General features: G+C 39.1%; 1 protein-coding gene across 1 annotated transcript in view; it reads left to right on the top strand.

Moving 5' to 3' along the window:
• The first annotated feature begins 4,249 nt into the window (after positions 1-4,249).
• LOC108707568 (phospholipid-transporting ATPase IB) overlaps positions 4,250-27,224 on the top strand; it is a 425,456-nt gene continuing 402,481 nt past the window's right edge. Inside the window, exon 1 of the mRNA XM_018245563.2 lies at positions 4,250-4,352. Within this exon, the coding sequence (XP_018101052.2) occupies positions 4,310-4,352 (43 nt within the window). The 5' untranslated portion in view covers positions 4,250-4,309. The remainder of the gene's footprint in view (positions 4,353-27,224) is intronic.

Consider the following 27,224-nt stretch of genomic DNA (forward strand, 5'->3'; position numbering starts at 1 on the left):
GAGAGTCTATTACAGGAGCTTACTAAGCTAGCTGTTCCTCATTCACGGGGTTACCTGGTCCCCGACTTAAGCACCAAAGGTGTTAGGTCCCTTTGGGGTAAATGGCTTACTGGGGCCTATGGTGATCCCAGGCTCAATGGAGATCACCTAGCAGCAGCACCAGGAGCCAAAGAAGAAGAGGCCACTCCCTGCACAAAACTTAATAGCAGTGTGGCAGGGGAGTGTCATTACACTCTTTGTCCAATAGGTGAGGTGGTTACACTTAGGGGCCCATTCATTAAATTAGAGTCAAGGAATAGAAGAATGGAATAGAAACATGGAATAGAAAAATGCTTCGAATTTCGAAGTGTTTTTTTGGCTACTTCGACCATCGAATGGGCTACTTCGACCTTCGACTACGACTTCGAATAGAATGATTTGAACTAAAAATCGTTCGACTATTCGACCATTCGATAGTCGAAGTACTGTCTCTTTAAGAAAAAACTTCGCCACCTAGTTCGCCACCTAAAAGCTACCGAACCCAATGTTAGCCTATGGGGAAGGTCCCCATAGGCTTGGCTAAGTTTTTTTGGTCGAAGGATAATCATTCGATCGTTGGATTAAAATCCTTCGATCGTTCGATCGAAGTATTTGCACAAAATCCTTTGACTTCGATATTCGAAGTCGAAGGATTTTCATTCCCCAGTCGAACATCGAGGGTTAAAAAAAAAACCTCGATATTCGACCCTTGATGAATTTGCCCCTTAAACTGTTGCAAGGACTTTGCCCAATAACAAAGGATAAGAGAACTACATAGGAAAGGTAGGGGATTAACTCTATAGGGATAGGATATCCTATAGGTCCCTACAATAGTTTTTGAATAATTTCTGTTGCCTAATTCCAGCTTTCGAATGAGGGCCACTGACCCCATCTAATAAACAAATTAATATAAAGCATGCCAGACGGTATAGGTGATATATGGTTAGGCAAGAAGTTGCACACGCACACGTGGCCTCTCCAATTAGTTACGTACGGTGCCTGGGGTATAGGAGGACGCCCCCTCCCCGATTAACTGAACAAAAGTAACTCCAGCACACGGAACATGCTCAAGGGATTACTCCCATGTTAATGTCAATCCAACAGATACAGTACAACGTTTTGGGGGCGTATCTTTTCCAGGTTACCTGACGAAGGGGGTACGCCCTTGAAACGTTGTATCTGTTGGATTGACATTAAACACGGGATTAATCCCTTGAGCATGTTACGTGTGCTGGAGTTACTTTTGTTCAGTTATAGGTGATATATGGCCCAAGCTTGCAAATCGGAAAGAGGTTGATGGGAATTATCCTACACTGTGGTCCTCTATGGCTTGGGCCAATAAAAAAATTCCCTGGAAATCAAGCAGGACAGACCACCCTGTTAAAGGCTAGGCCCAGATGAGATCAGTCTTCTGAAAACCAAAGGCCAATTTCAGCTTCATCTTCTTCTATCGTGTCCAGAACCCTTGTTTCAGCTCCAGCACGAACACTCTCAGCGGTTTTCAGCAAAGAAACTAGGGACTTTGCATTTTGCATCGAAATCCTCAGAGAATGTTCATGCCAGAACTGATTCGGGCTTTCGCTCGATTTTATCGATCCAATTAATTCAGGTTATTTTATTAATAAATATGGTCAAATCGAGCACGTGAGTTGATTTTCTTTTATCAAAATGGGAGATAAATTTGGATTTTAGTAAATAACGCCCAAAGGTAACGTAAAAAAAGTTTTCACATTGTCAGATGTGCCTAAAATTGTCACGTGTATAAATACAATGAAATACAGCAATCGAACTAAACAGCTGTTACAGTGTATAACTACTCGTCTCACGGTTTCTCTTTACCGTTTACTCTAGAGGGAGTACATACAAGTTCACTGCTTATGTCAGCTGTAATGGCGATGGCATTTGTGTTTTTGGAAGGATCAGTGAAAGCTGGAAAGAGTCAGAAGAAGAAGGCAAATCATTCAAAAACATGAAAGCCAATTAAAAAGTTGCTTAGAATTAGCAATTATTTCCCCGAACGTTTGTGCCACATTTCTGCTGTAGTAAATGTTTTAAAAGCCAAGAGCCGTGGAATGGCAATGTGTTTCCTTTCCCTCTTCTGAAATATAGAATTAACTATTCTATAACATACTAAGAGGCGGATTTACAAAGGGCGAAGTGGCTAACGCTAGCATCAATTCGCTAGCGTTACCGCCCGCAGGGACATTGCCAATTTACTAACACACTCTATGCCATGCGACAATTGGCGAATGGATGTTACGCCACAAATTCACTAAAGTGTGGATTTTACCGAATGTAACCTCTTTCGCCAGAGTTGCCTTTGCCACCTCGGACCAGGGGAAGTGCATTAAAGAGATCTTCCTCAATCTTCTTTCACTTATATTATATTCTGTGAGCCGAAAATGCATCAAAGTCCAAAAAAAACGCTGGCGTTTTTTCCTTTTTTCAGCCTGATTGCCTGCAAAAGACCTAACTTAAAAATTCGGGTTTCCCCATACATTTGCAAATATATGGAACATTCATTTTTCAGTGGGCACATGTGTAGGGCATTAGAATAACTCTGTTGTCTTTATTAAAGGGATCCTGTCATCGGAAAACGTGTTTTCTTCAAAATACACCAGTTAATAGTGCTACTCCAGCAGAATTCTGCACTGAAATCCATTTCTCAAAAGCGCAAAAAATTTTTTTATATTCAATTTTGAAATATGACATGGGGCTAGACATTTTGTCAATTTCACAGCTGCCCCTGGTCATGTGACTTGTGCCTGCACTTTAGGAGAGAAATGCTTTCTGACAGGCTGCTGTTTTTCCTTCTCAATGTAACTGAATGTGTCTCAGTGGGACATGGGTTTTTACTATTGAGTGTTGTTCTTAGATCTACCAGACAGCTGTTATCTTGTGTTAGGGAGCTGCTATCTGGTTACCTTCCCATTGTTTTTTTGTTTGGCTGCTGGGGGGAAAAAGGGAGGGGGGTGTGATATCACTCCAACTTGCAGTACAGCAGTAATGAGTGATTGAAGTTTATCAGAGCACAAGTCACATGACTTGGGGCAGCTGGGAAATTGACAATATGTCTAGCCCCATGTCAGATTTCAAAATTGAATGTAAAAAGATCTGTTTGCTCTTTTGAGGAATGGATTTCAGCGCAAAATTCTGCTGGAGCAGCACTATTAACTGATTCATTTTGAAAAAAATTTTTTTTTCCATGACAGTATCCCTTTAAGGTTCTCTGGATATGTGTTTTAAAAAGTGTAATTTGTAAGTATATGCAGCAACGTTTAATATGAAGACATCCAGACAAATTTAAATTTCCCGCCCTATGCAAATTGACCTGAGCGCAAGATCCCTAGCGACGTTTCGATAGGCAGAAATAAACGAGAAAAGCGAAAAGTTGCCAGCATTTGTCGCCCACGACAAAACTCAGTATTTTATTGAATTAGCGTAGTCTGAGCGAATTTTCCTCTGGCGAAGTGTTGCGCTGCGTGCGAAATGGACACTGGCAGATTTTCACCCGTTAGTAAATCTACCCCTAAAATTAAACCACCCTTTTAATTGAATTGTACAGGTATGGGATCCATTATATGGAAACCCTTTATCCAGAATGCTCTGAATTATGAAAGGTTATCTCCCATACGCTTCATTTTATCCAAATAATCCAAATTTTTAAAAATGATTCCCTTTTTCTCTGTAATAATAAAACAGTAGCTTGTATTTCATCCAAACTAAGATATAATTAATCCTTATTGGAAGCAAAACCAGCCTGTTGAGTTTATTTCATGTTTACATTATTTTCTAGTATGAAGATCCAAATTACAAAAAGATCCATTATCCAGAAAACCCCAGGTCCCGAGCATTGTGAATAAGAGGTCCCATACCTGTAGTGATTATTTAGTAGGGTGAAGCAGAGCAATGATCAGTGCAGTCTGTGCTTACTGCTATTTTCCCATATTGTAAAAACAAGCCTTTTTGGCAAGTGTGAGAAGAGTCCAGCCTTGGCATTACAGATACCAAAGAATAAGAGCTTTTTGTTTACAAAAGTCTCACATGTAGGGGTGGTGAGAATGTTTCAATGCATAGGTTATATTTGAGTGCCACCCTCCCAGACCAGCAGCACCCAGTTTACAACCCAAGCGGATGGGGAGCCTGGTATAGCCTGGGCTTCCTTGTACACATTCTCCCTCCCTCCTGTGAGTGTGAGCTTGTGCTGGGATACTGCATTAGCAGCAGGCTGCAGATAGGTGTACTGTGTCATGCACACACATCTTGGCCAGCTGCTTGCTGCCTTTTTAAAATGTCCTTGCAGAGGAAATCAAAGAAGATCCATTCCTCAGGGGGTAAGTGGCTCTTTAAAGCAAGGGGGTAGGTGGAGAAAAGCGGGAGAGCTATTAGGATAATGACTGTGTGTCCTTGTGGAGATGAATAGAGCTCAGTTTTCATGGCTTTTTACTAGTCACTGCCTGTGCTGCATCTGATCATCAACAAAAGGCCGAGCTGCTCTGGGGAGAGACAGGCAAATGCCTTCCCTTCCTTGGATTAACATGCCATCCCATTTGCATAGCAGGAACTGATGTATAATTCCATCGGAGTGTCTTTAGTACCGCAGAGCAGGCATTCCAGATCCATGCGGCGTATTTCCCAGCAAGGGAGCAGGATCCAGGGCCATGTGGGCATTGGATGGGGCTGCAGTATACAGTAGTATGGTACAAAATGCAGCTAAATGCTGTATATATATATATATACATATATATATATAATATTATTGCACAGGGGGGGCTCATTTACTATGGCAGCACTGGAGCTTTAACACCAGTTCATGGCTGCAATAAAGGTGCAATAGAAAAAGTGTGATAGGATGCAGTCAGAAGCAGGCCTGCAATGGCCCTTGTCTTAAATAATATATTTCCTCCAATCAGTCATGAGTATGCTGTGTCTGAATAGGCCTCCTAGGGCCCACCAGAAAACCTGACATCCAGGGCCAAACAATTAGATCTCAGATGTACTAAAAGGTATTGGTTTGACCTGGCTCTTAGGTGGAAATGTGAGTATTGATATAAAAAAAAATTGCCCTACATTGCAGCTTTAAAGCTTTAAAGTCCCTGGTACCATGGCACTAATTAAAGACTTTGCTAGTCCCCCCACTAATAGATAGAGAGATAGATCGATAATAGATAGACAGACAGATAGATGATAGATAGATAGATAGATAGATAGATAGATAGATAGATAAAAATACTGCCTACCAACTTGCTGATTATTATGCAGATTATTTCCAAATAGTGGGAAGAGTCCACTAGAGGGACCCAATGCAATGCATGAGGGGCCAGCCAGCAGGCCAAAAAGCAGGGAATTAAATATATATATATGTATATATATATGATACCGGCACAACTCACGTTAATAATTTTTGTAGAGGTGCCTGGGTTAAGTATATAACACCAGGGATCACAGGATACTTGATACTGCACTCCCTCTAAATCACTTTTATGTTTGCCTAAGTCCTGCGAGTGCGGTATCAAGTTTCCTATATATATATATATATCTATATAACAAACAAGGGAAAGTTGTGCTCACGCTGGTGCGTATGCGCGAATAAGAGAGGTAGCTCATGTGCCAATAGGATAAGAAGCATATGCGCAAACCAATGCACAGGCAAGCAGTCCAGAGAGGAGACTGGACCAGGGGTAGGTGCCAGAGAAGGTACGTGCCTGGCGCCCCTCCAGCTTTGCACCCTAGGCATGTGCCTACTCTGCCTACCCCTAGTTCCTGGGGTAATCCGTATAATGAGTCTTTACATAATTTGGATCACCATACTTCACCAGTTGTCTTCTGAGCTTTCTGGATAATGGATCCCATACCTGTATATGATGTTTCCATAATCAATACATTTGTTTTCCACAAGTAATCTATAATACCTGCTGTAGGAGGTTCGAATATACACGAGATACCATTGGTGTGATTACATAGCAAGTAACCGTGCCGCTGGATTAACAAAATGTAACACCATCAATATAAAATATTATAGATGATATAGAATAATCTTCTTCATTAAACCCTATGATTGTGTAAAGGCCTCTATCCCTTGCTTTCTCTTTTTACTGGTTAGTTGTGGTGAACAAAAGTCACAGTATAACTACTGGCCCCCTGTATTGCCCCCCCTGTTCCCAACCCAAGAGAAGGAACCCCCAGGACAGCCCTGAATCAATCCTGAAAAGTTCCACAGCAGGGTTGGTGGCCTCCATGACAGGCTTCACTTATGATCCTCTGCGCTCTAGTGGTGATCAGATATGCACACTTGAAGACAATGGGGCTCATTTATTAACGCATCGTAGCGCTAAAAAGCACGCAGAGGCCCACCATTTGCCCTGCGCATGCGTGTATTTATCAATGTAGTGCACGATGCTTAAAAAGGTGCAATTTTGTGTGCTATTTTCGAGGCAGACAACAGCGGTGCGTAAATTTGTGCATTTGCTGTCGCAGCTAAGCATACCTGCACATTTTAAAGAGCGTCAGGAATAGACATTCGTAAAAAATATGTGCTGATTTCCGGGCGCACTAATGCGTACGTGTGGATGAAATTTTAGCGACAACTGCAAGCACGCCCCCAGCCACGTCCCTCTCACACACGGCTTTGTTTGCGATATCATTGCCCAAACTTTTGCGCAATGCACATAACCAAACCCATCGCAAAAGCTCTGTTCAATGCGCAATATCATGCGTTCACGCTCGTGAAGGCGCTGGCACTCTTTTGCAACCAATTATGCACTGCGATGCGTTAATAAATGTTTCAGATTTAAAGTCTGAATGGAAAATTTTTTAGATTTTTTAACTATAAAATCTGAGTATTAAGTGGCTACTCAGTCTCGTACCACATGGTTTGGTGAAAGATTTGTATGGTTAGTTTTCAAGTTGAAGGTAGAGTGTTTATATAGGTAAGCCAGGTATCTAAAAAAGTTTTTTTGCGTTTTTTTTCATTATCAGTTAAAGTTTCTATCCAGTCTAAATGAAAAATGTAATGTAGTTTTTGGTCACTATCCTATTTGGAATTTTCTGTGGTCTATTTTGGACTTTTCGGACAAAAATCCTAAACGATCGAGTGAAAAAATGTACGATTCTGTTTTTTTGGCTCTATTTTTTCAGGTTTGTCCCAATATGATTAAATCCTGCTTTTCTTAATAATCAATACAATACAACCGTGGATTCTAGTTTGGTTGGATTTTTTAAATTAAAATACTAAGAATAATTTGGTTTGGATAAATATGCCCCTAATTGTACATGTTTCTGGTCAATTTTGCTGCAGTTTGGGGGATGTAGGGCAGTACAGGGAACACCAGGTTAAAGAACAAATCAAGTGATATTTACTGGGGGGTGGGCACCACCAGTGTATATGATCACTGAGCTTAGATCCCAGACTAACATTCCTGTTTGCTAAGAAATTAGTGTGCATGCACCGTAAAATAAAAATGAACTTTAAAGGGGGTTTTCAACTTTAGATGATGTAGAGAATGAGAGAATGTTTTATTATTTGTGGTTTATGAGTTATTTAGCTTTTTATTCTGCAGCTCTCCAATTTGAAATCTTAACAATCTGGTTGCCAAATTCCCCTAGCAACCAGGACTTGCTTTGAATAAGAGACTGTAATATAAATAAGACAGGGCCTGAATAGAAAAATGAGTAATAAAAAGTATTGATGAAAATGAATTTGTCCCCTTGCAGAGTATTTGTTTTTTATAAAGATGCACCAAGTACACTATTTGGGATTCAGCCGAATCCCCGAATCCTTCATGAAAGATTTGACCGAATACCAAACCAAATCCAAATTTGAATATGATAAAAAGTTACGGGATTTCCCTTCCCGACTCTAATTTGCATATGCAAATTAGGATTAGAATTCAGTTCGACCAGGCATGAGGATTCAGCCAAATCGGAATCCTGCGGAAAAAGGCTGAATCCTGGCCGAATCCCATACTGAATTCTGGATTCGGTGCATTCCCAGTTTCTTAGATGGTGTAAGTAACCCCCACTTGAAAGCTGGAAAGAGTCAGAAGACAAAGGCAATCAAAAAACTATAGAAAAGAAAAAATGAAGGACAATTGAAAAGTTGCTTAAAATTTGCCATTCTATGACATACCAAGGGGCACATTTACTAAGGGTCGAATATCGAGGGTTAATAAACCCTCGAAGTCGAAACCCTCTAAGTAAAATCCTACGAATTTGAATATCGAATTCGAAGGATATACCACAAATCCTACGATTCAAAGGATTTTAATCGATCGATCGAAGGATTTTCCTTTGATCAAAAAAACCTTAGAAAAGTAATGGAGAAGGTTCCCATAGGCTAACATTGTACCTCGGAAGGTTTAAACTACCAAAGTAGGTAGTCAAAGTTTTTTTTAAAGAGACAGTACTTCGAATCGAAGTCGTAGTCGAAGGTCGTAGTAGCCTATTCGATGGTCGAAGTACCCAAAAAAATACTTTGAAATTCGAAGTTTTTTTACTTTGAATCCTTCACTCGAGCTTAGTAAATGTGCACCTAAGAGTTAACTTAAAGGTGAACCACCTCTTTAGTGTAGGACAGAGAATTGCTGGATATATTGTAACACTGCTTTCTGTAAGTTGCCCTTGCATTTCGCCAGAAATTTAGTATTGTCTGTGTAACAAACCAGTCCCAGGTAGTCTGGTAAAGGTTGGAAAAGGTTGTGGGACCAATAATATAGTTCGTATAAGAAATAGTTTTCACTATCTTTGGCACTTTATCAGACTGTTGTGTATTTGTTAAAGGACAGGACATCCCTCCTGTCTTACAAGGAAAAAACAGCAGCACACCGGATCCAATTGAAGTAATATATAAAAAAAGTTTGAATTTTTATATATTACTTCAATTGGATCCGGTGTGCTGCTGTTTTTTCCTTGAATGATATTTTGGCCCAAGGACGGGAGTGGGTCTCACAGTTCAGCACCTGGCACTGCGAAAGCGGATATTGGAGGGGTGAGCACTCTAACTTTGTGATTGATCCCTCCTGTCTTAGTCTTGTAAGGAACTGTTTAGGCTAAATTTATACCAAATTGAGGAAAAATAGATACTTATAACATCTCCCATATGTAGGACTGCTTTTATATCAAAGTACCTCTGCTCATTGCATTTTATAAAGGTGGTGTTTGCTCATGTGCATAATATGGAGTTGGCACACACATTTGCAAACGTGCTTAAATTAAAGTGCTTTTATTGTGAGATCACAATAAAAGCACTTTAATTTAAGCACGTTTGCAAATGTGTGTGCCATTCTATTTTTCTAACGTATGGATATTGGAACCCAGTCGAGCAGCAAGGTTTCTGGATAGAGCACCACAGCGATACAGCCGCAGTCTTTTGAACTATTGTATGTTATAATATGGAGTTGCTGGAGTATACCTTTAAGTCAGATTCATAATGATGCAATGCTAAATAGTAATTCATTCTGATGCATGCTGCTGGCAATCCTGGTTGTAAAGTGTATGCCTTCTGGGGCAATGGCATTTATGTAGTCTGGAGCACATGGATATTTGTGGTTTTAAGAAGTTCTTGTATTAACACAGTGTTTTTACCCAAGTAGCAAGAGTTCCTCCATGTGATTGATATCAGTACCATGGACAGAGTCTGTGCTTGTTTAATGTTTTATATTTAAAGGGGAACTATTGTGAAAATTAAAATGTAATATAAGCTTCAGCATACTGAAATAATACGTTTTCTAAATATAATCAATAAAATATTCTCTACTGTTTCTGAAATAATCAAGTTTATCTTCTCATTTCCTCTCTCAGCATCTGTTTCTCTTCATTCTGACTTCATGCAGCAGCTGGGTGTCAGATAATCATTGACAGTTAGATCCAATATATCTTATAGGGGGGGCTCCTTTTGCCTAGAAGATGTATTAGAGCTCACTCTATTAAAATCACCAGACATCATGTCCCTCTACATGCAGGATATGTGCAAAAGGCAGTTATTTTGTTAGATTTTGTTTGTACTGGAATCAGTTATTTGAGTGAGCTCTAATTCATCTGCTAGGAAAATGAGCCCCCTATAAGATATATTGGATCTAACACCCAACTGCTGCATGAAGACAGAGTCAGTTTATAACTAATTAGCTTCTTTTATATTCTTAATATTGGCTGTGCTTATATAATGATTAGACACATTCTAGATGACCTTTTTTAGAGTTGTAATGAGCGGCACCTGCAACCCGCAATCAATACAATTTGTTTTTGAACTCTCAAAATAGCTCTGTTCTTTTCAGTTTCCTTGCAGATTCCTCTTTCTATAGCATTTGGCATATATTAATTATTCAATTGTCATTTTAATGATAAGGAGCATTCTCTGTTTAGAAGGGAACACGTGGCAGTCTGCATTTCTATTTCCCAAGGCCAAGCTGTGAGGCATGATAAAAGAAATTGATGAATCATCATTTATAAATGCTCATGTGCCATAGGACTTAAAGGGATACTGTCATGGGAAAAAACATTTTTTTTTTCAAAAGGTATCAGTTAATAGTGCTGCTCCAGCAGAATTCTTTACTGAAATCTGTTTCTCAAAAGATTTTTTTATATTTAATTTTGAACTCTGACATGGGGCTAGACATATTGTCAGTTTCCCAGCTGCCTTAGTCATGTGACTTGTGCTCTGATAAACTTCAATCACTCTTCAATCGTCACAGGTGACGATTGTTATTACCATGTGCATCAATCTATGGAGCTGTGGAGCTGTAGCCTGAACTCACCCATATAGATATGTTTAAGGGATTCTGTCATGATTTATATGTTGTCATTTTTACTGCAAATTGGAGTGATATCACCCCTCCCTTCCCCCCCAGCAGCCAAACAAAAGAACAATGGGAAGGTGACCAGATAGCAGCTCCCTAACACAAGATAACAGCTCCCTGGTAGATCTAAAAACAGCACTCAATAGTAAAATCCAGGTCCCACTGCGACACATTCACTTACATTGAGTAGGAGAATCCACAGCCTGTCAAAAAGCAGTTTCATACTAAAGTGGTGGCTCTTTCTGAAAGCATATGACCAGGCAAAATGCCCTGAGATGCACCTACACAACAATATTACAACTAAAAAAATAGACGTGCTGGTTCAGAAATTAAATTTTATATTGTAGAGTGAATTATTTGCAGTGTAAACAGTGTAATTTAGAAATAAAAACGGCATCATAAAAATCTGGACAGAATCCCTTTAACACACTGATAGGAGTTTAAAAGAAATATATATATATATATATATATATATATATATATATATATATATAAAGCTAGGCATGCTAACAGTACTATATATGGCACCTTGATTTGCTTGAAGGACCAAAATATTGAAGAAGCAAAACACTGTGTATCAATCTACATTATTAGAATTAGAGAAGACAGGTTTCTGGGCAACGCAGGACAGCCAGGGGCTAAAATGTGAAAAAAAGAATACATAAAAATGGGATTTCCAACCTGTGCCCCTTAAATAGTTTTTGTTTTGTTGCCAACATATGGAAATAATTGCCACGGAGCTGCTGTCACATTGGACTTGCTCTAAAGGAGATATGGAGCTCTTGTTCCCAATATATGGCACATCACATGGGCCTGATTATTACTGTTACTGTGATTAAGCAGCTTTTCCATTAACTGTAACTTGCTTGCTGGGACCGTAGGGATGCTTAGGAATACCTAAGTGCTGTTTTACAATTTAAAGAGCCTGGGACATTTCCAGAGACACACATTTGTTGTGATGAGGTCGAAGGGAGTGGGGTTCAGTAATTCTCATTAACAAGAAGTAATTAGCTTGTAAACGCAAACATCTTAAACATTAAGCATTTTTTCTTGCTGTCATCCGCGTAACCAGCAGATAGTAACAAAAACACAAATCATTCTGACATACAATAAAATCAGACTTTATTACTTTAACATTTATTGCCAAGTAATGCGTAAAGGAGCCACCAGACACCCCCCCCCCCCAAAAAAATGACCAACAGAATTGTTGAGACCTATAAAATACCAGCACTTGCTTAGCTCAAATGTATCTCTCTGTATAGTCTATGAGCAAGCATAGGGGGTTATTCCCTCTCTGAATTATATAAATACCATCACTTTTTGGTCCCGAGAGAGTTGTAATCATCTATTTGTTAGGAATTGGGTTTACCTTCTGCTTTTAGTGTATCTAAAACAAAATATAAATTGTAAGAAGCAAAGTGTGCATTTTGGTTCCATCCAACTCCAATATCAATGTATTCAACCCGAAAATATTCATAAATATTGATTAAACTACCCAAATCAAGGGCATCAGGTGGTGTGAAAGTACAGTCTGCTCAGCCAATCACAGGTGACGATTGTTATTACCATGTGCATCGATCTATGGAGCCGTGGAGCTGACGCCTGAACTCACCCATATAGATATGTTTAAGGGATTCTGTCATGATTTTTATGGTGTAGATTTTTATTCCTAAATTACACTGTTTACACTGCAAATAATTCACTCTACTATATAAGATTTCGTTCCTGAACCACAAAATTAGTTTTCTGAAACAGATTTCAGTGCAGAAGTCTGCTGGATTAATTTTTATAGGATTTGCAACAGTATATATTTAATGGGGTACCAATGAAATCTAATCCTTTGATGAGCATGAAACATCCTTGAATCATCCATTAAATTTGCATGAGATGCACCCAAAGAAATAGCATAAACGTGAACTTCATGGTTTGTAATTTTAATGGGGGTTGTTCATCATTAAAAGAACTTTCAGTATGATACAGAGAGTGATATTCTGAGACAGTTTGTAACTGGTTTTAATTTTTTATTATTTGTGGTTTTTGAGTTATTAAGCTTTTTATTCAGCAGCTTTTCAGTTTGCAATTTCAGCAACTGGTTGCTAGGGTCCAAATTACCCTAGCAGCCATGCATTGATTTGAATAAGAGACTGCAATATGAATAGGAGAGGCCTGACTAGAAAGATGAGTAATATAAAGTAGCATTAACAATAAATTTGTAGCCTCATAGAGCATTGTTTTTTATATGGGGTCAGTGACCCGCATTTGAAAGCTGGAAAGAGTCATAAGAAAAATGCAAATCATTTAAAAACTATAAAAAAGAAAAAAAATGTAATTAGGATTGGCAGTTCTATAACATATTAAAAGTTAACTTAAAGGTGAACCACCCCTTTACTTACATTAATTTCTTTATTTTTACATCTTTATTTTAATAATGACATTATATTAGACTATATAACTACATTATACTATTAGACATAAAGGAATAAATATCCCACTATATCAGGGAGTTGCAATATATCTTTCCTGTTTGGTACTGTTATTTCTTACTTGTCTGAAACAACAGGGAAACTGTGGGTTGGATTCCACTATATTAAATTCTGTTGACATCGATATCAGTGTCGGACTGGCCCACTGGCCATTCCCTATTTCTATGAGAACAAAGAGGCTAAATAGATGGGGGAAAAAGAGTATAGTATGTAAAGAAAAGAGACAAGGAGAATAAAGGTGGAGTGAGGAGAGGAAGAAAAATAGTACTAAGAGTGGGCCCCTGGTCTAAGTTTTATTTGTGGGCCCCTGGTCAAAGGTTTTTGGGTGGGCCCCTGGTGTCCCAGTCCAACACTGATTGATATTGTCAGCAGGGAGTTTTGTTTATTTTCGTTTGTTTTATGGAAAACCAATACTGTTTTCTTGCTTTAAATGAGAAGCAAACCCTAAAAATGAATATGGCTAAAAATGTCTTATTTTATATACTGAACTTATTGCACCAGCCTATCCAAATCAGCATTTTATCTTGTTCCCAGTGACCTCCATGCAGGTTATTTTACATTTGAATGCGACTCAAGGGTGGAAAAGGGGACCCCCCTCCCCAGGGACTAACTTCCCTCTAGCTAATCTAACCAATCCATGGCCTACACACGCCTAAGCCTGGCTGCTCATAGCCACACTCAGGAGTGCCCCAGCACCTATCACATTCACCTGTGGGCACCAGGGAGACCCTATTCCCTATGTCCCTATCCTTCCCAGTGGTCTCTCCACACACCTAAGCCTGGCTGCCCTCAGCCACACTCAGGAGTTCCCCAGCACATCACCTGTGAGTACTGGGCAGACCCCCTACCTAGCGCCTCTGCCCACCTCCCATATGTTTTTGGAATGTGGGAGGAAACCGAAGTACTCGGAGGAAACCCACACAGACACGGGGAGAACATACAAACTCCTTACAGAAAGGGCCCAGGTTGGAATTGAACCCAGGACTCCCAGCTGCAAGACACAGTGCTACCCACTGAGCCGCCGTGCTGCCTGACCTGTATATACTGCTACTCATATATATCCTTTCCTATGACATCATCATGATAAGGTCACATGACACCTTCAGTGCTGCTTTACTGTTGCCTCAACAGCTCAAACAGCTTTACTGTTGCATGAACAGCTCTGGGCTGAGACAATCCCAAAATGTGTCTTAAAGGAGACATGGGGAGACCTATTTATCACAATTGTGAATTTTATAGAGACACAGGGTGGGATTAATAAGGTTGGGAGCAGAGAGATAAAATTAGGCTGGGAGCATGGGTGGATTTCCAAGGCTTCCCAAACCTGACAAAAAAAAGCTTCACTGATGTGGGGGAGGGGCTTGGGCTGCTATTTCATAACTCTACTTGTCTCACACTGACATCACCATGTTATGCTAATGAGGAAGTACAGTTGGCAATACTAAAGCTGCTCATAAACTGCAGATAAAGCCTAAAAGTCAGATGAACTATTGTCTGTGCCAATCCTCCGACCTGCCACTAACCATCCACATTAAATAAAGTACTAATCAGTCGATGTTCTGCCCATGACAGCAATCATATGAAAGTTATGTCCAACAAATAGTAGTGACAGTCTCCAGGTAGCCGATATAAATCTTTTAACCTGTCCGATCAACTAAACGCCTGATCACCATGGCACAAAAAATGTTTGGACACTCCCCACACGAGCCGAAAATCTTTGTTTCAAACGATAGGATCTTTGTGTCTAAGGCCAACTTAACCCTACCAGACATTCAGCAGAGCAAGTGAAGGGGAGGTGCTGGAGATGATTTGGTTTTTTTTGGGAGGGGGAGAAACTAGATTCAAAGGGTCAAAACTGCATTTTTAACATGTGTAGGAACAAATAGGGTTAAATGCTTGTATGACATTAAAGGAATAGTTCAGTGTAAAACCTGGGTTAAAAGATGCCTGTGCACAAGAAAAAAAATTGTTTCTATATGATCGATTTGCCAAAATGTAATGTATAAAGACTGGGGTAATAGATGCCTTGTTTAATAGCAGAACACCTTCTTTCTTACCTGCTTCTCTGCTGGCACTTTTTTCCTGTTTTTTTAATTTAAACTTTTTAATATAATTTTAATATATATGTATTCATGTATATGTTAGTGAGCAGCCATACGTAATTCATAACTAGGTGAAGTACATATGGCTGGCTACTGCATCTCAGCAAGCCTACAGGTCTGAATCTGAGGAGTTAATACCGTACATATATAAATAGTGAATAAAGTACCCCCTCTTGTAAATTATAAAGATATTATAAGTTACCGAGGAGTTTCATGACCATATAAAAACACGAGGCCGAAGGCCGAGTGTTTTTATACAGGTCATGGAACTCCGAGGTAACTTCTAATATCCTCATATTTTGCAACAGGGGGTACTTTATTTATTATAATACACACATTTCAGTGAGTCATGTGACAGACATGACATCAGAACTCACCGTTTATAACTAATGACATCAGAATTCATCGTTTATAAGGATATAATTTACAGGATATTCATGGCTCTTGTGTATTATATATATATATATATATACTATAGAATGGCACTTAAGATTGTGGGCACTTAAGATTGTGGACACTTAATGGGTTATTTATCAAGGTCCGAATTTATCTCAATATAGGCTGCTACAAACTCCAATCTAACCCGCTCGGGTTTTTAACGCTTATTTATTACATTTTCCTGAAAATTTGCTTTGTGGGAAAAGCTCAGATTTTCACGATTTTTCGTGAATTTTCCCTGAAATCTCAGAATTTTTCACCCGAAAGCTCCGAAAACATAGTGAAATTCCCCAAAACCCTAGACACAACCAAAAATCAATGGGACTGTCCCCATTGACTTTTATGCAACCTCGACAGGTTTGAGATGCCGTGTTTTTATATTCGGGCTTTTTAAAAGCCTATTATAATTTTTCGGATTTCGGGTATTCGGACCTTAGTAAATAACCCCCATAATATAATGATACATTCAGATGTAGAAGATCAGATTGCTTTTTGCTAGCAAATTTTGTAGGACACTGCTATAAACTGAAAAACATGTGTCAGGGCTGCGTAGACGGGTCCCAGGAGACAGGTATCACTTAGGAGCATTAAAGTGGAGACTGCATTTTCCTATGAAACCAAAACAGTCAGCAGAACACAGTTTTGTTTTAGAAAGCAAATACAAAACAAATAAGAAAGTACAAAGTTGCCATTGCATTTATATATTAGGTCTTGGCTTTATTAAGGAAAAACCCTTTACATGTGGGTGCTATTCAGTAATGTCAGTGTCTTCTTCTTCATCATGAGAACACTGAAATCTTAAAGGAGAACGAAACCCTTAATTAAAAAAACCCTGTTTTATTATTACAGAGAAAATTTGGATTATTTAGATAAAATGGAGTCTATGGGAGATGGCCTTTCCTTACTTCAGAGCTTTCTGGATAATGGGTTTCCAGATAACGGATCCTATATCTGTATTGTTTCTAATAAAATGGTACAGAGATATGCAAAATGTTACTTAATGGAGTATAAATCGCTAAATGTTAAACACTGATTTCCTTATTGCTAATTATTTAATATTATCTTGTATCGTAAGAGAATGAAAGGTCCCCACTTCATACATTATTGGACAATTAGATTTTTATTTTTCTAAATTTATTTGAGTCTTCAAATGTTCCTTGGCGCAAGACCTGTATTGATAGACTCCTTAATCAGGCAGCGAATCAATCAATCATCAACCATCACTCCTCTTTGTAGTAATGGGCTGGAAGCGTCTCTGGGTCTAATTCTGATTCTGTACAAAACAGCAAACAGAATAATTACAGAAAGGACAGAACATACTCTGCTTCAGGAACATCAAGGTAAAAAATTTATTAGACTTAATAGAAGTATAAAATGACTTGAATGTAATTTAATGGCTAATTACTGCTGATATAGTCACATTATGGGCATTCATATATAAATTATAGGCCTTAGGATATTTTCTTGCAAAATAAATATACATATACAGGTATAGGGTGCGTTATCCGGAAACCTGTTATCCAAAAGCTCTGAATTACAGAAAGGCCATCTTTACATATACCCCATTTTATCCAAATAATCCAATTTTTAAAAAATTATTTCCTCGATAGAAGCATTGCGGAATGCTCCCTATAGAGCGCAAACCGATCTCCCCAAGGAACTGGCAGTAGTGACAACAACCCATAGGGCTTGGCTTTCTGCTCTTCATATGACAGGGGTTGACCCACTGTTGATCTCCCCAAATTTGCCACTCTGGAGAAACTCTACTCTAATCCACTTTACTGATCTCCCCAATTACCAAGACTGGCCAATAGGGGGCATTAAGACTTTGTCAGACGTCTTGGAAGATAACATGTTTATGTCTTACACTGTGCTTAGAGACAAAATGACGGTTCCTAATTTGAGGCTCCCTGCATACTTCCAACTGAGAGAGGCCTTTCTGTCACAATTTCGCTCCCAACTACTGGTAACTGAGGAGTACCCATTGTTGAATCTAGTCCTGACGGAAATGCCGGCTAAATTAGTATCCCGAATCTACTGGCTCTTGGTTCGTGCCCCTGTGGCCCCGTTCCACCGCACCTACCTTAAGTGGCGTGACACCCTAGGAGACCTGGAGGAGGACCAGTGGGAAGAGGTGACTGACAACCTGTATCACTTCTTAGTGTCCTCTCGTGATAGACTGATACAGTATAAGTTCCTCCACCAGGTCTACCTAACACCTGCTAAGTTCCACAGATTTGGCGATAGGGCAAATGGCAACTGCCATGGGTGCCAGGCGGAACAGGCAACCTTTCTTCACATGACGTGGCAATGCCCCCATATACAATCATTTTGGAGAGCGGTCACATCGCACCTCTCGACACACCTGGCTCTGCCCCCATTGCTGAATCGCCAATCCTGTCTGTTGGGAATTTTGGAGGGAGTTATTCATGGGAAATTTTTACACCTTCTCACTTGAGGTCTGTTATATTATGCGAAAAAGTGTATTGTACTGAGGTGGATGGGGCCTAGGCCTCCAACACTGACAATGTGGCGTAAGCAAGTAAATAATGTCCTTCCCCTCATCAAACTTACCTTCTTATCAAGGGGCTGTCCAGATAAGTTTGATAGAATTTGGCGGCCATGGACTGATGCTGAGGGCATAACTGTTGCAGGTGACTAAATTTCTATCTGATGATCATGGGGAAATCTGTATGCATAATATGTAACTGGTGAATGATACTGTGCATGGTCAGTGTCTCCCAGGCGGGAGCTTACCCCCCCTCCCCCCCTTTCCCCTTGTCTTGTGTATGAAAATCAATAAAAAATTTTGGTTTAAAAAAAAAAATTATTTCATTTTTCTCTGTAATAGTAAAACAACAGCTTGTACTTGAGCCAAACTAAGATATAATTAATCCTTATTGGAAGCAAAACCAACCTATTGGGTTTATTTAATGTTTACATGATTTTCTAGTAGACTTATGGTATGAAGATCCAAATTACTGAAAGATCCCTTATCCGGAAAACCCCAGGTCCTGAGCATTCTGGATAACAGGTCCCATACCTGTACTAACATCTACCAACACCTGCCCACTTATCATCCAGTACGTCTATCATCTTCCTCCCATTCTGCCCACAAAATACTACTCTATGCTGGACACTAATTTTGGAATACACTGTCCCAACCCATGTGTCTAACCTACTGCTTCCTAAATTGTTAGGTTGGCTGGCTATTTAAGGCCACAATTGAGGATAAATGGTTATTTACTATTCTGGATATCCTGAAACTAAAATAGAATTACAATAGGGATGCACCGAATCCAGGATTCGGTTCAGGATTCGGCCGAATCCCTGTGTGTGGTCGAACCGAGTATGTAAATTAGGTGTTGGAAGAGAAATCACGTGACTTTTCATCTCCAAACAAGGAAGTAAGACATTCTTTTTCCACTTATATATGTTCCTGCCTCTAATTCGCATTTGCAAATTCGGATTCGGTTCGGTATTTGGCCTAATCTTTCACAAAAGATTTGGGGATTCAACAGTATCCCAGATAGTGGATTCGGTGCACCCCTAAATTACAAACATGTCATACCTCCCAACTGTGATTTCATATATATGTCACCTTGTCATGAGTTGAATGGGGTCTGAATACATTTTTAACCAAAGAGGACCTGATCCTAGGGGTGCAACCTGACTGGCTTGGCAGCAACAGCCGGTATTGTAATTTATCTGCAACGTTATTGGTGGTAAATGTGTAATCCTTAGTGATTCTGCCCCAGCCTACCACCTCTCCCTCTCGATCTAACTCTCCCTCTAACCCCCTAACAACTCTCTAACTACAGAGGAAGCAGACCCTGTGGCTGCAGGGGGGGCAGGAAGTATAGGGTCCCCATGAGGCCCTAATTCGTAAAGAATTTCAATAAATATTGGTAAAACAGGGTAACGTCTAGACATTTTTGGGGCCTGAAAAACTATTTGCTGTGAAACCCAGTAATATTTAGTTAAGCCACTGACACTGCTATTACCCTCCTAGCTATCCCCCTGTTTCCTAAATCAAATTCTATGACAGCCCCTCTAGTTTAAAGAACATGTAAACCCTAAAATGAATTAGTGTAAACTTGTGCAGAGTGCTCTTCTAAGCATTTTACGTTATTTATTTTTTTTGTTTCAAAGATATTAGCAGTTTTTACACTTTAATTAATTGGAAGAAACAGCGTCACCTTCTGTCCATTTAGTCAGCTGTCTACAGTGGGAAGAAACTGAAGTTTATATACAGAAAGCCGAAACTGAAGTTTATATACAGAAAGCCTTATGACGTTTCACTGCCTACAACTCACCAGAGAAACATAAAATGACTTTTCTTTGCTCTCTAACTTTATTTTCTAAGCAGAGCAGCATCAGAAGAGGTTCCTTTTCTGACTAATTTGTGGCACAATACTGCACATGTCCTATATTCCCCAAATTCCATAAAATGTCCAACAGGCTTTACCAGGGAGGATCAGGGGGTGTAGCCTAAATTATCACAATTATGAAAACTGAAATGTTGGGATGTATACAAAACACATACCACAAGGAGGGGAATGGTAGGAATCAATTGGACTAAATTCCAGCAATCTCATTTTCTTTTAAATTCAAACATTATTACCAGCAATCAAAACCTCATTCTCAGAGTCAACTGATTAATGTAGATTTTATGCATCTTGCAAGACATTCAGGAGCATATTTATGAAAATCCAAATTTTGAATTATTATTAAAAATATAATTTTAATTAAAAAAAAATCTAACCAAACTAGAATCCACAATTGGACCTTATTTATTATTTAATCAGATTGGGGACAAACATGGAAAAATCGAGTGAAAATCCGAATCGTACATTTTTTTCTGAGTTTTTTCCCGATTTGCTCGATTTATTTGGGCTTTTTCCCGAAATAGTCTAGAATTTTTGGACTAATTCCAGCGCAGACCACAGAAACTTCCAAATAGGGTAGTAACCTTTCTGATTGACTTATATACAACCTCGGCAGGTCTGAGATGCCAGATTTTCAGATTCAGACTTTTTCCACCCTTGTGGTATAAAAAAAATCTAGAAATTTTTTTGTTTTTTACCCCACTAAATATTTTTTAAAATAATTTTTATAGTAAAAAAAAACTCGAATTTTTTGAGTTTTTGGCATTCAGACATTAATAAATAACCCCCTATGTGTAGTAAATGTTTCCTCTGTGCACCCACATAAGAACAAATTCTTCAGTAATCAAAAAGCTGAAGAAGGGATACGCACATTTTATTTTTTTCAAATACATGCATGGGATCCATTATCTGGAAACCCATTATCCAGAAAGCTCCAAATTACGGGATGGCTCTCTCTCCCATAGACTCCATTTTATTTTATTTTTTAAAATGTATTTCCTCCACACAGCCTACAAGAACATTGTCAACAGTAAAGGGCATAGGGTGTGGAGTCCAGGGTTTATTTATTTAGGTGTTGGACACAGGCACAGATGCAGATGTCTTTTTAGGCTGACAGATTGGATTTTGCAATATGTTGTCCAAATATCTCATAAATAATAAAAAGGCAGGATGATAAAAATATTTGCTGCTGTAAGACATTTATTTTTCAGCCTAGGTATGCAGTGTAGTAACGACTTTATTGCCTTGGCTTGACCTTGCGTTTTGTTTACTTTCCGTTCCTTGCCATTCTGAGGAGGTAAAACAAATCATCTCCTCTGTGTCCTGGGATTAAATATACTGTAGCTTTTAACTTTATATTCCAATACCTTCAGAGTGATTTCGGATGATAATAAAGTTTAGTGCAGCTGTTACAACTGGACCTACACCTGCCCGCATCCTCCACCAACTTGATTGGGTTTCACTTTATCCTGGAGCCCTATTAAAATAGCCACATATACATACAGTATATACACATTTATCAACACAAGCAAAATAAATCGATCTTATGCCTGTTCTTTTAATTTAAAAGAAATCTACTGTATGTATTTGTTTTGTTTTTACACTTACTTCCTCCCTCTATTCAAGATGAGTTAATTTAACTAATGAGCTTCCTCCCTTCACACCTTTGTTACTACTGTTTTGCATTATGGCTAAGTAGAGATCCATTATTTATCTTTGACCCCATGAGCTGAAAAATAGTGTTGTACTGAACATACTGCTTGCCTATTATTTTAACTGAGAAATATCAATGGTGTAGTTATTTCTTGCACCAAACAAGAAAATAAAAATTAACTAAATACCTGCTAAAAAACAAGTCACTTCCTGGTCCTACCGAGTCACTGTTTGAGCTAGAGGAGCTAGTAAAACAAATGAACAGTCCACAGATAAGCCCTCTGTATAGTTAGACGTCTTTTCTTAAAGTCCTCAGTTAATGGCAGAGTTACATGCTGCTATTTCGGGAGATTAGTCGCCCAGCGACAAATCGCTTCTTCTTCAGACAACAAGTCTCCCCGAACTGCCTTCCCGCCAGCTAGAATGTAAATCGCAGGCGGGATGGCAATCGGATTGGTTCATTTTACGAAGTTGCCCGAAGTTTCCTCTTGAGGAGACTTCGGAAAACAAAACGTTCCGAATGCCATCCCGCCAGCGATTTACATTCTAGTCGGCGGGAAGGCAGTTCGGGGAGACTTTGTCGCTGGGCGACAAAGCTCCCGAAATAGCAGCCTGTGTCTCTGCCCTTAGGGTTTGTTTCTAATGAAATGCCTCATTATCATGTGAACAAATTAATTATTTGGGGGACGGGAGTTCAGAGAGAAGGTAAAATTTCTCTTTTTACCCTGCTAAAAAATATAAAAAATATATACTATACAAACAAAAAGGTATAAAAATATCTTCAGCACCAGCCCTATTCATTTAACATGGGGTTACATTGCTTTTTTTCATTTTTCGGTGTTATTGCCACGTCTCCCATATTTATGGGACAAACTATTCTGTACATTTTGAACATCAAAATAGGGTTAAATGATATTTTGCTACTTTTTATGGTTTTGTTGAAAGGGAATCACCTATTATTAGTGATTAGGGTTCTGTTGACATTGCTAGAAAGTAAAATATTTATTGCATGAGATGCCCCAAACTGTGCAGGGCGAATCAGGGGTATGTCGGGAGGTATGTGAGTTTTATGGTTAATGGATCCTAACTGGAGTAGACATCTATTCACTTTTCTTGCCCATAGATGCTGTGTGGGAAGCAGAAGTTTTCAGATGAATCAGGGATTATCTATGGTGGGTATTGAGAGTCCTTGTACCTCTGTACCGTATTGCACTGTACAATAACCAAATAAAATATCATACCTCCCAACATTATGGATATAGTTAGAGGGACAAAAAGATTTGCCGCAGAGTGTGGCAATTTTTTGGACCACACCCATTTTATGGCCACACCCCCTAATTACCATGTTCATTTTACAAAGTTTGGCAGGTGATGACAGTTTGAACACATTTCTGTGGTTTTTATGTGTTGTTACAGTTTTGTTAATAAAGGTGAATTGCCTTTTAAGGTGCAAGTCACAATTTCCCCAAGAGACTGGCGTATCTTATATTTTTACAATTGCTTCTTTGCTTATCTAAAATTGTTACAAAAGTATCTAAGTGCATCTGCCACGTATTCTGCCAGAAGCCAATTACGTTTTAGAAATGTTGTATCTTTTTCTGGGACAGTTGGGAGGTATGACATGGTTGTAATTCTTTAGTTTCAGGATATCCATATTCAAAAGCAATTATCTTCAAATTTGGCCCTAAATAGCCAGTCAACCTAACAATTTAGGAACCAGTAGGTTAGACACATGGGTTGGGACTAGGGATTCAGCCAGGATTTGGCCTTTATGAGTAGGATTCAGATTCGGCCTAATCCTTCTGCCCGGCCGAACCGAATCCAAATCGTAATTTGCATATGCAAATTAGGGGTGGCGAAGGAAAATCGCGTGACTTTTTGTCACAAAACAAGGATGTAAAAATGTTTTCCCCTTCCCACCCTTAATTTGCATCTGCAAATTAGGATTCGGACTTGGTTCGGTATTCTACCAAATCTTTTGCAATGGATTCGGGGGTTTGGCCGAATCCAAAATTGTGGATTCGGTGCACCCCTAGTTGGGACAGTGTATTCCAAAATTAGTGTCCAGCATAGAGTAGTATTTTGTGGGCAGAATGGAAGGTGATACTGTAGGATGGGCTGAGCTGTCAAAATTGGTACTGTCCAGCGAAAAACGGGACAGTTGGGAAGTATGATATACCCCTTTTGTAGATCCATTTCAGTAGAAATAACTGCTTCTTTCTTAATTTGAAGGGTTACTGTTGATAATTTGAGTGTAAGAATACTACAATCCAAGTGAGATATTCCACTACTAATGGGCTTGTGATAGTATTACGCATGTAACTGAAGTTTTATTTCTACTGCTGGACTTTTTTTATAATATATATATATATATATATATATATATATATATATATATATATATATATATATATATATATGTATATATATATATGGATTTTGCATAATAAGCAGCAAATGGCTACCCATCTACATTCCAAGTTGGAAATATTTTAGTGAGTGTGTGTGTGAGACATTCTCATTCCCAATTTTATAGGATAATCCTATTTTAAATTGGCTCAATTGAAAGAGGAAGTGAAGCCTTCTCATAAACTGTAAGAAATCTTGTAAAGAAGTTACTTTATATCATTCTACCACCAGAGGGCCTGTGCCTAGGGCAGAAGCTTTAAGGCAGTGATCCCCAACCAGTGGCTCGTGATCTCCTACCCCTTGAATGTTGCTCCCAGCGGCCTCCAAGCAGGTGCTACATTCTGAATTGTTAGATTTAGAGACAAGCATTAATTGCATAAAATCCAATAGCCAATCACAGCCCTTTTTTGGAAGCCCCATGTTGTTCTCCAACATCATTTTACACTTGAATGTGGCTCACAAGTAAAAAATAAAGGACGGGAACCCCTGTTTTAAGGAGTAGCCTTTGGATGTCTATATGGTAAATTTTTTGGGGAAAAACTACTTCTCCTGCTGCCAGATGCTTACCTACTAAATGCTGAGGTGGGGGCTAGGGGGTCCATCGATCAGTGCACAACATATGTAACACGTTGCGCTGGGAACTCGCAGGTGCATTGGGCAGCACTGGTCCTGGACCTGAATACGCTACCACAGTTATATATAGTGCTGTTTAGCAGATACAAACCTTCCTTCCCTAACTATTAAAATAGTATATTATTCCATTGATGGAGCTAAGTAAATTCAAAGTAATTATTTATATGGCTTCATGTTAATGGAACCACCATGTCAAAGTTTTCTCTTTGGGAGCGAGGGCTAGAGAATGGTATCAATGCTAAACTGCTTAGCCACACTCCCTAAAGTTTTATCAGGGAAGAAATGAGATGTTTCCCCACAAGAATCTCTTTAAATAGCTAGATTATGGATTTTTTTTTTTTGTGCGGACCTTAGTGTTTTAAGATCAAAGACATTTATCGACTGCGACTGTCTCGGCTCACAAAAAGGGCATTTAACCGATGACAGTGATTTTAAGTTACTTTAAGTTCTATTTCTGATCTGCATAAAGTACAACGTATAAAATAATTGATTATTTTATACTTAAAACAAAGTCAAAGGCCGATTATTTCTCAGTGCCCAACTGGAAAATTCTTGTAGCCTGGGAGCAAACAAGTTACGGTTACTATGAAGCAGACTTTCTGAGCAGAAGGCTCCAAAGATGCTGATTGATTCATTTTAAATAGGGAGTTGCGGTTGACCAGTACAGGCTATCGGGACTTTGTACATTGCTTTGAGCACTTGAAGAAGAATCCAGTAACTTCTGAGATCATTTTAATGTATTGCATTTGTTTACTAAGATGGATCATTTGCTACATTGAATTTGAATTTCTGAATTCCATCATCCCAGTTTTAGTTGACTATGGAAGCAGGAATGGGATCTGGCTAGTGATGGGTGAATAAATTCGCCAGACACAAATTTGTGGCGAATCTCCATGTTTTGCCGCTGGTGAATACATTTTTGGATGCGCGTCGGTAAAAGTCGATTGCGTCAAAACCATTGTGAGTCATAATTTTTCGGAAGCCCATTTTTCACCGTTTCGCAAATTTTGCAGAAAATATACACATTTTTTCAGCGAAGCAGAACAGGACAAATTCGCCCATAACTAGATCTGGCATCTTCCAGGTCGGCAGCTAGATAGTGTTAATATAGAAACATGATTTTTCTAGCCTCCTTGGCCTTCAAATTACACATTACAGGTGATTCTGAGCACTAATGGGTACAACATCATGGCAATGCCTACGTCCGTCCCTCTATCCCTCATAATTACACCAATGCTGAATGCTGGTAGTGATGTGTTCATTATGGAAGCACAGGTCCTTGCACTCTCGAATGGAGTATACCATCAGGAGATGATGGAGCGGCAGGGTGTAAACACCCATTGTACCCTGCCCCACAGTCTTACCTATTAGTTTCCAAAATCTTTGATTCTATTGAACAAATATATTATTTGTAACATTGGCTGCTATGTCCCAGACCTGGTTAAAGAGATTTAAAAATGTGCTCAGTCTATTTATAGAGATAAGAGCGTGATATTTGTGATATTTGAGAGTGTTAGAGTATTGCAGTTGATGATGCAGACACACTCTATTGATGTTATTTTCATGGCCTACAAGTCATCTTTTTCTGCATCGAGACTCGCTTTCTGTTGTAGAAGATGATGTCTTATATTGATTTCTTCCAATATGCCAGCGGCCTACTGTATATAGCAATTCAGCCATACTTGCCCTCTTCTGTGTTTTGGTGCCACTGCAGATTCAGCATTGTATTCGTCCTTCTTTGGGATCCAACAATGGACCTGCCTCACTAACATCCAGCCAAAATGAAAAACCGTTAGAGTATGATGTCCTTATCTGACAGATCTATGTAGGACTCAATGGATCAGCTTAATTGGGCCAAGACAGTTGGTGGACAAATCAGCCTCAGACAAGTAGCCACCTTAATTCCAGGTCACATGGGATATTAGTCAGATACTAAGAGATACCAGAGTTACTTTCAGGCAGATGCACTGTGAGTAATAGCTGGATTTGGGTCAGGCGAGTTGAGAAACTCCTGTTCCTGGTAACTTTAAGAGCCAGAATTCCTTTTTTTAAATCAGAATTTTGGCACTGCTCCAGGCAGCGCTTGGAAAGGTAACCATGAAGCAAAGTTGGAGCCCAAATCATCAACAAAGAGAAAAAGTACTACATAATCTTACATAAAACACAAATAATATTATTTTGAAACACATACTTCATTGTGACATCATTATAGTGCCATTAGCAGAACTCTTATTTGCTGTAGGGTGTGCAACAAGTCTTTTGATTGTCTTTTCAATTTGTAATAACTATTACAAGCGATACAGTTTC

Source organism: Xenopus laevis, chromosome 2L (assembly GCF_017654675.1).
Source record: "Xenopus laevis strain J_2021 chromosome 2L, Xenopus_laevis_v10.1, whole genome shotgun sequence".
NCBI classification, from domain to species: domain Eukaryota; kingdom Metazoa; phylum Chordata; class Amphibia; order Anura; family Pipidae; genus Xenopus; species Xenopus laevis.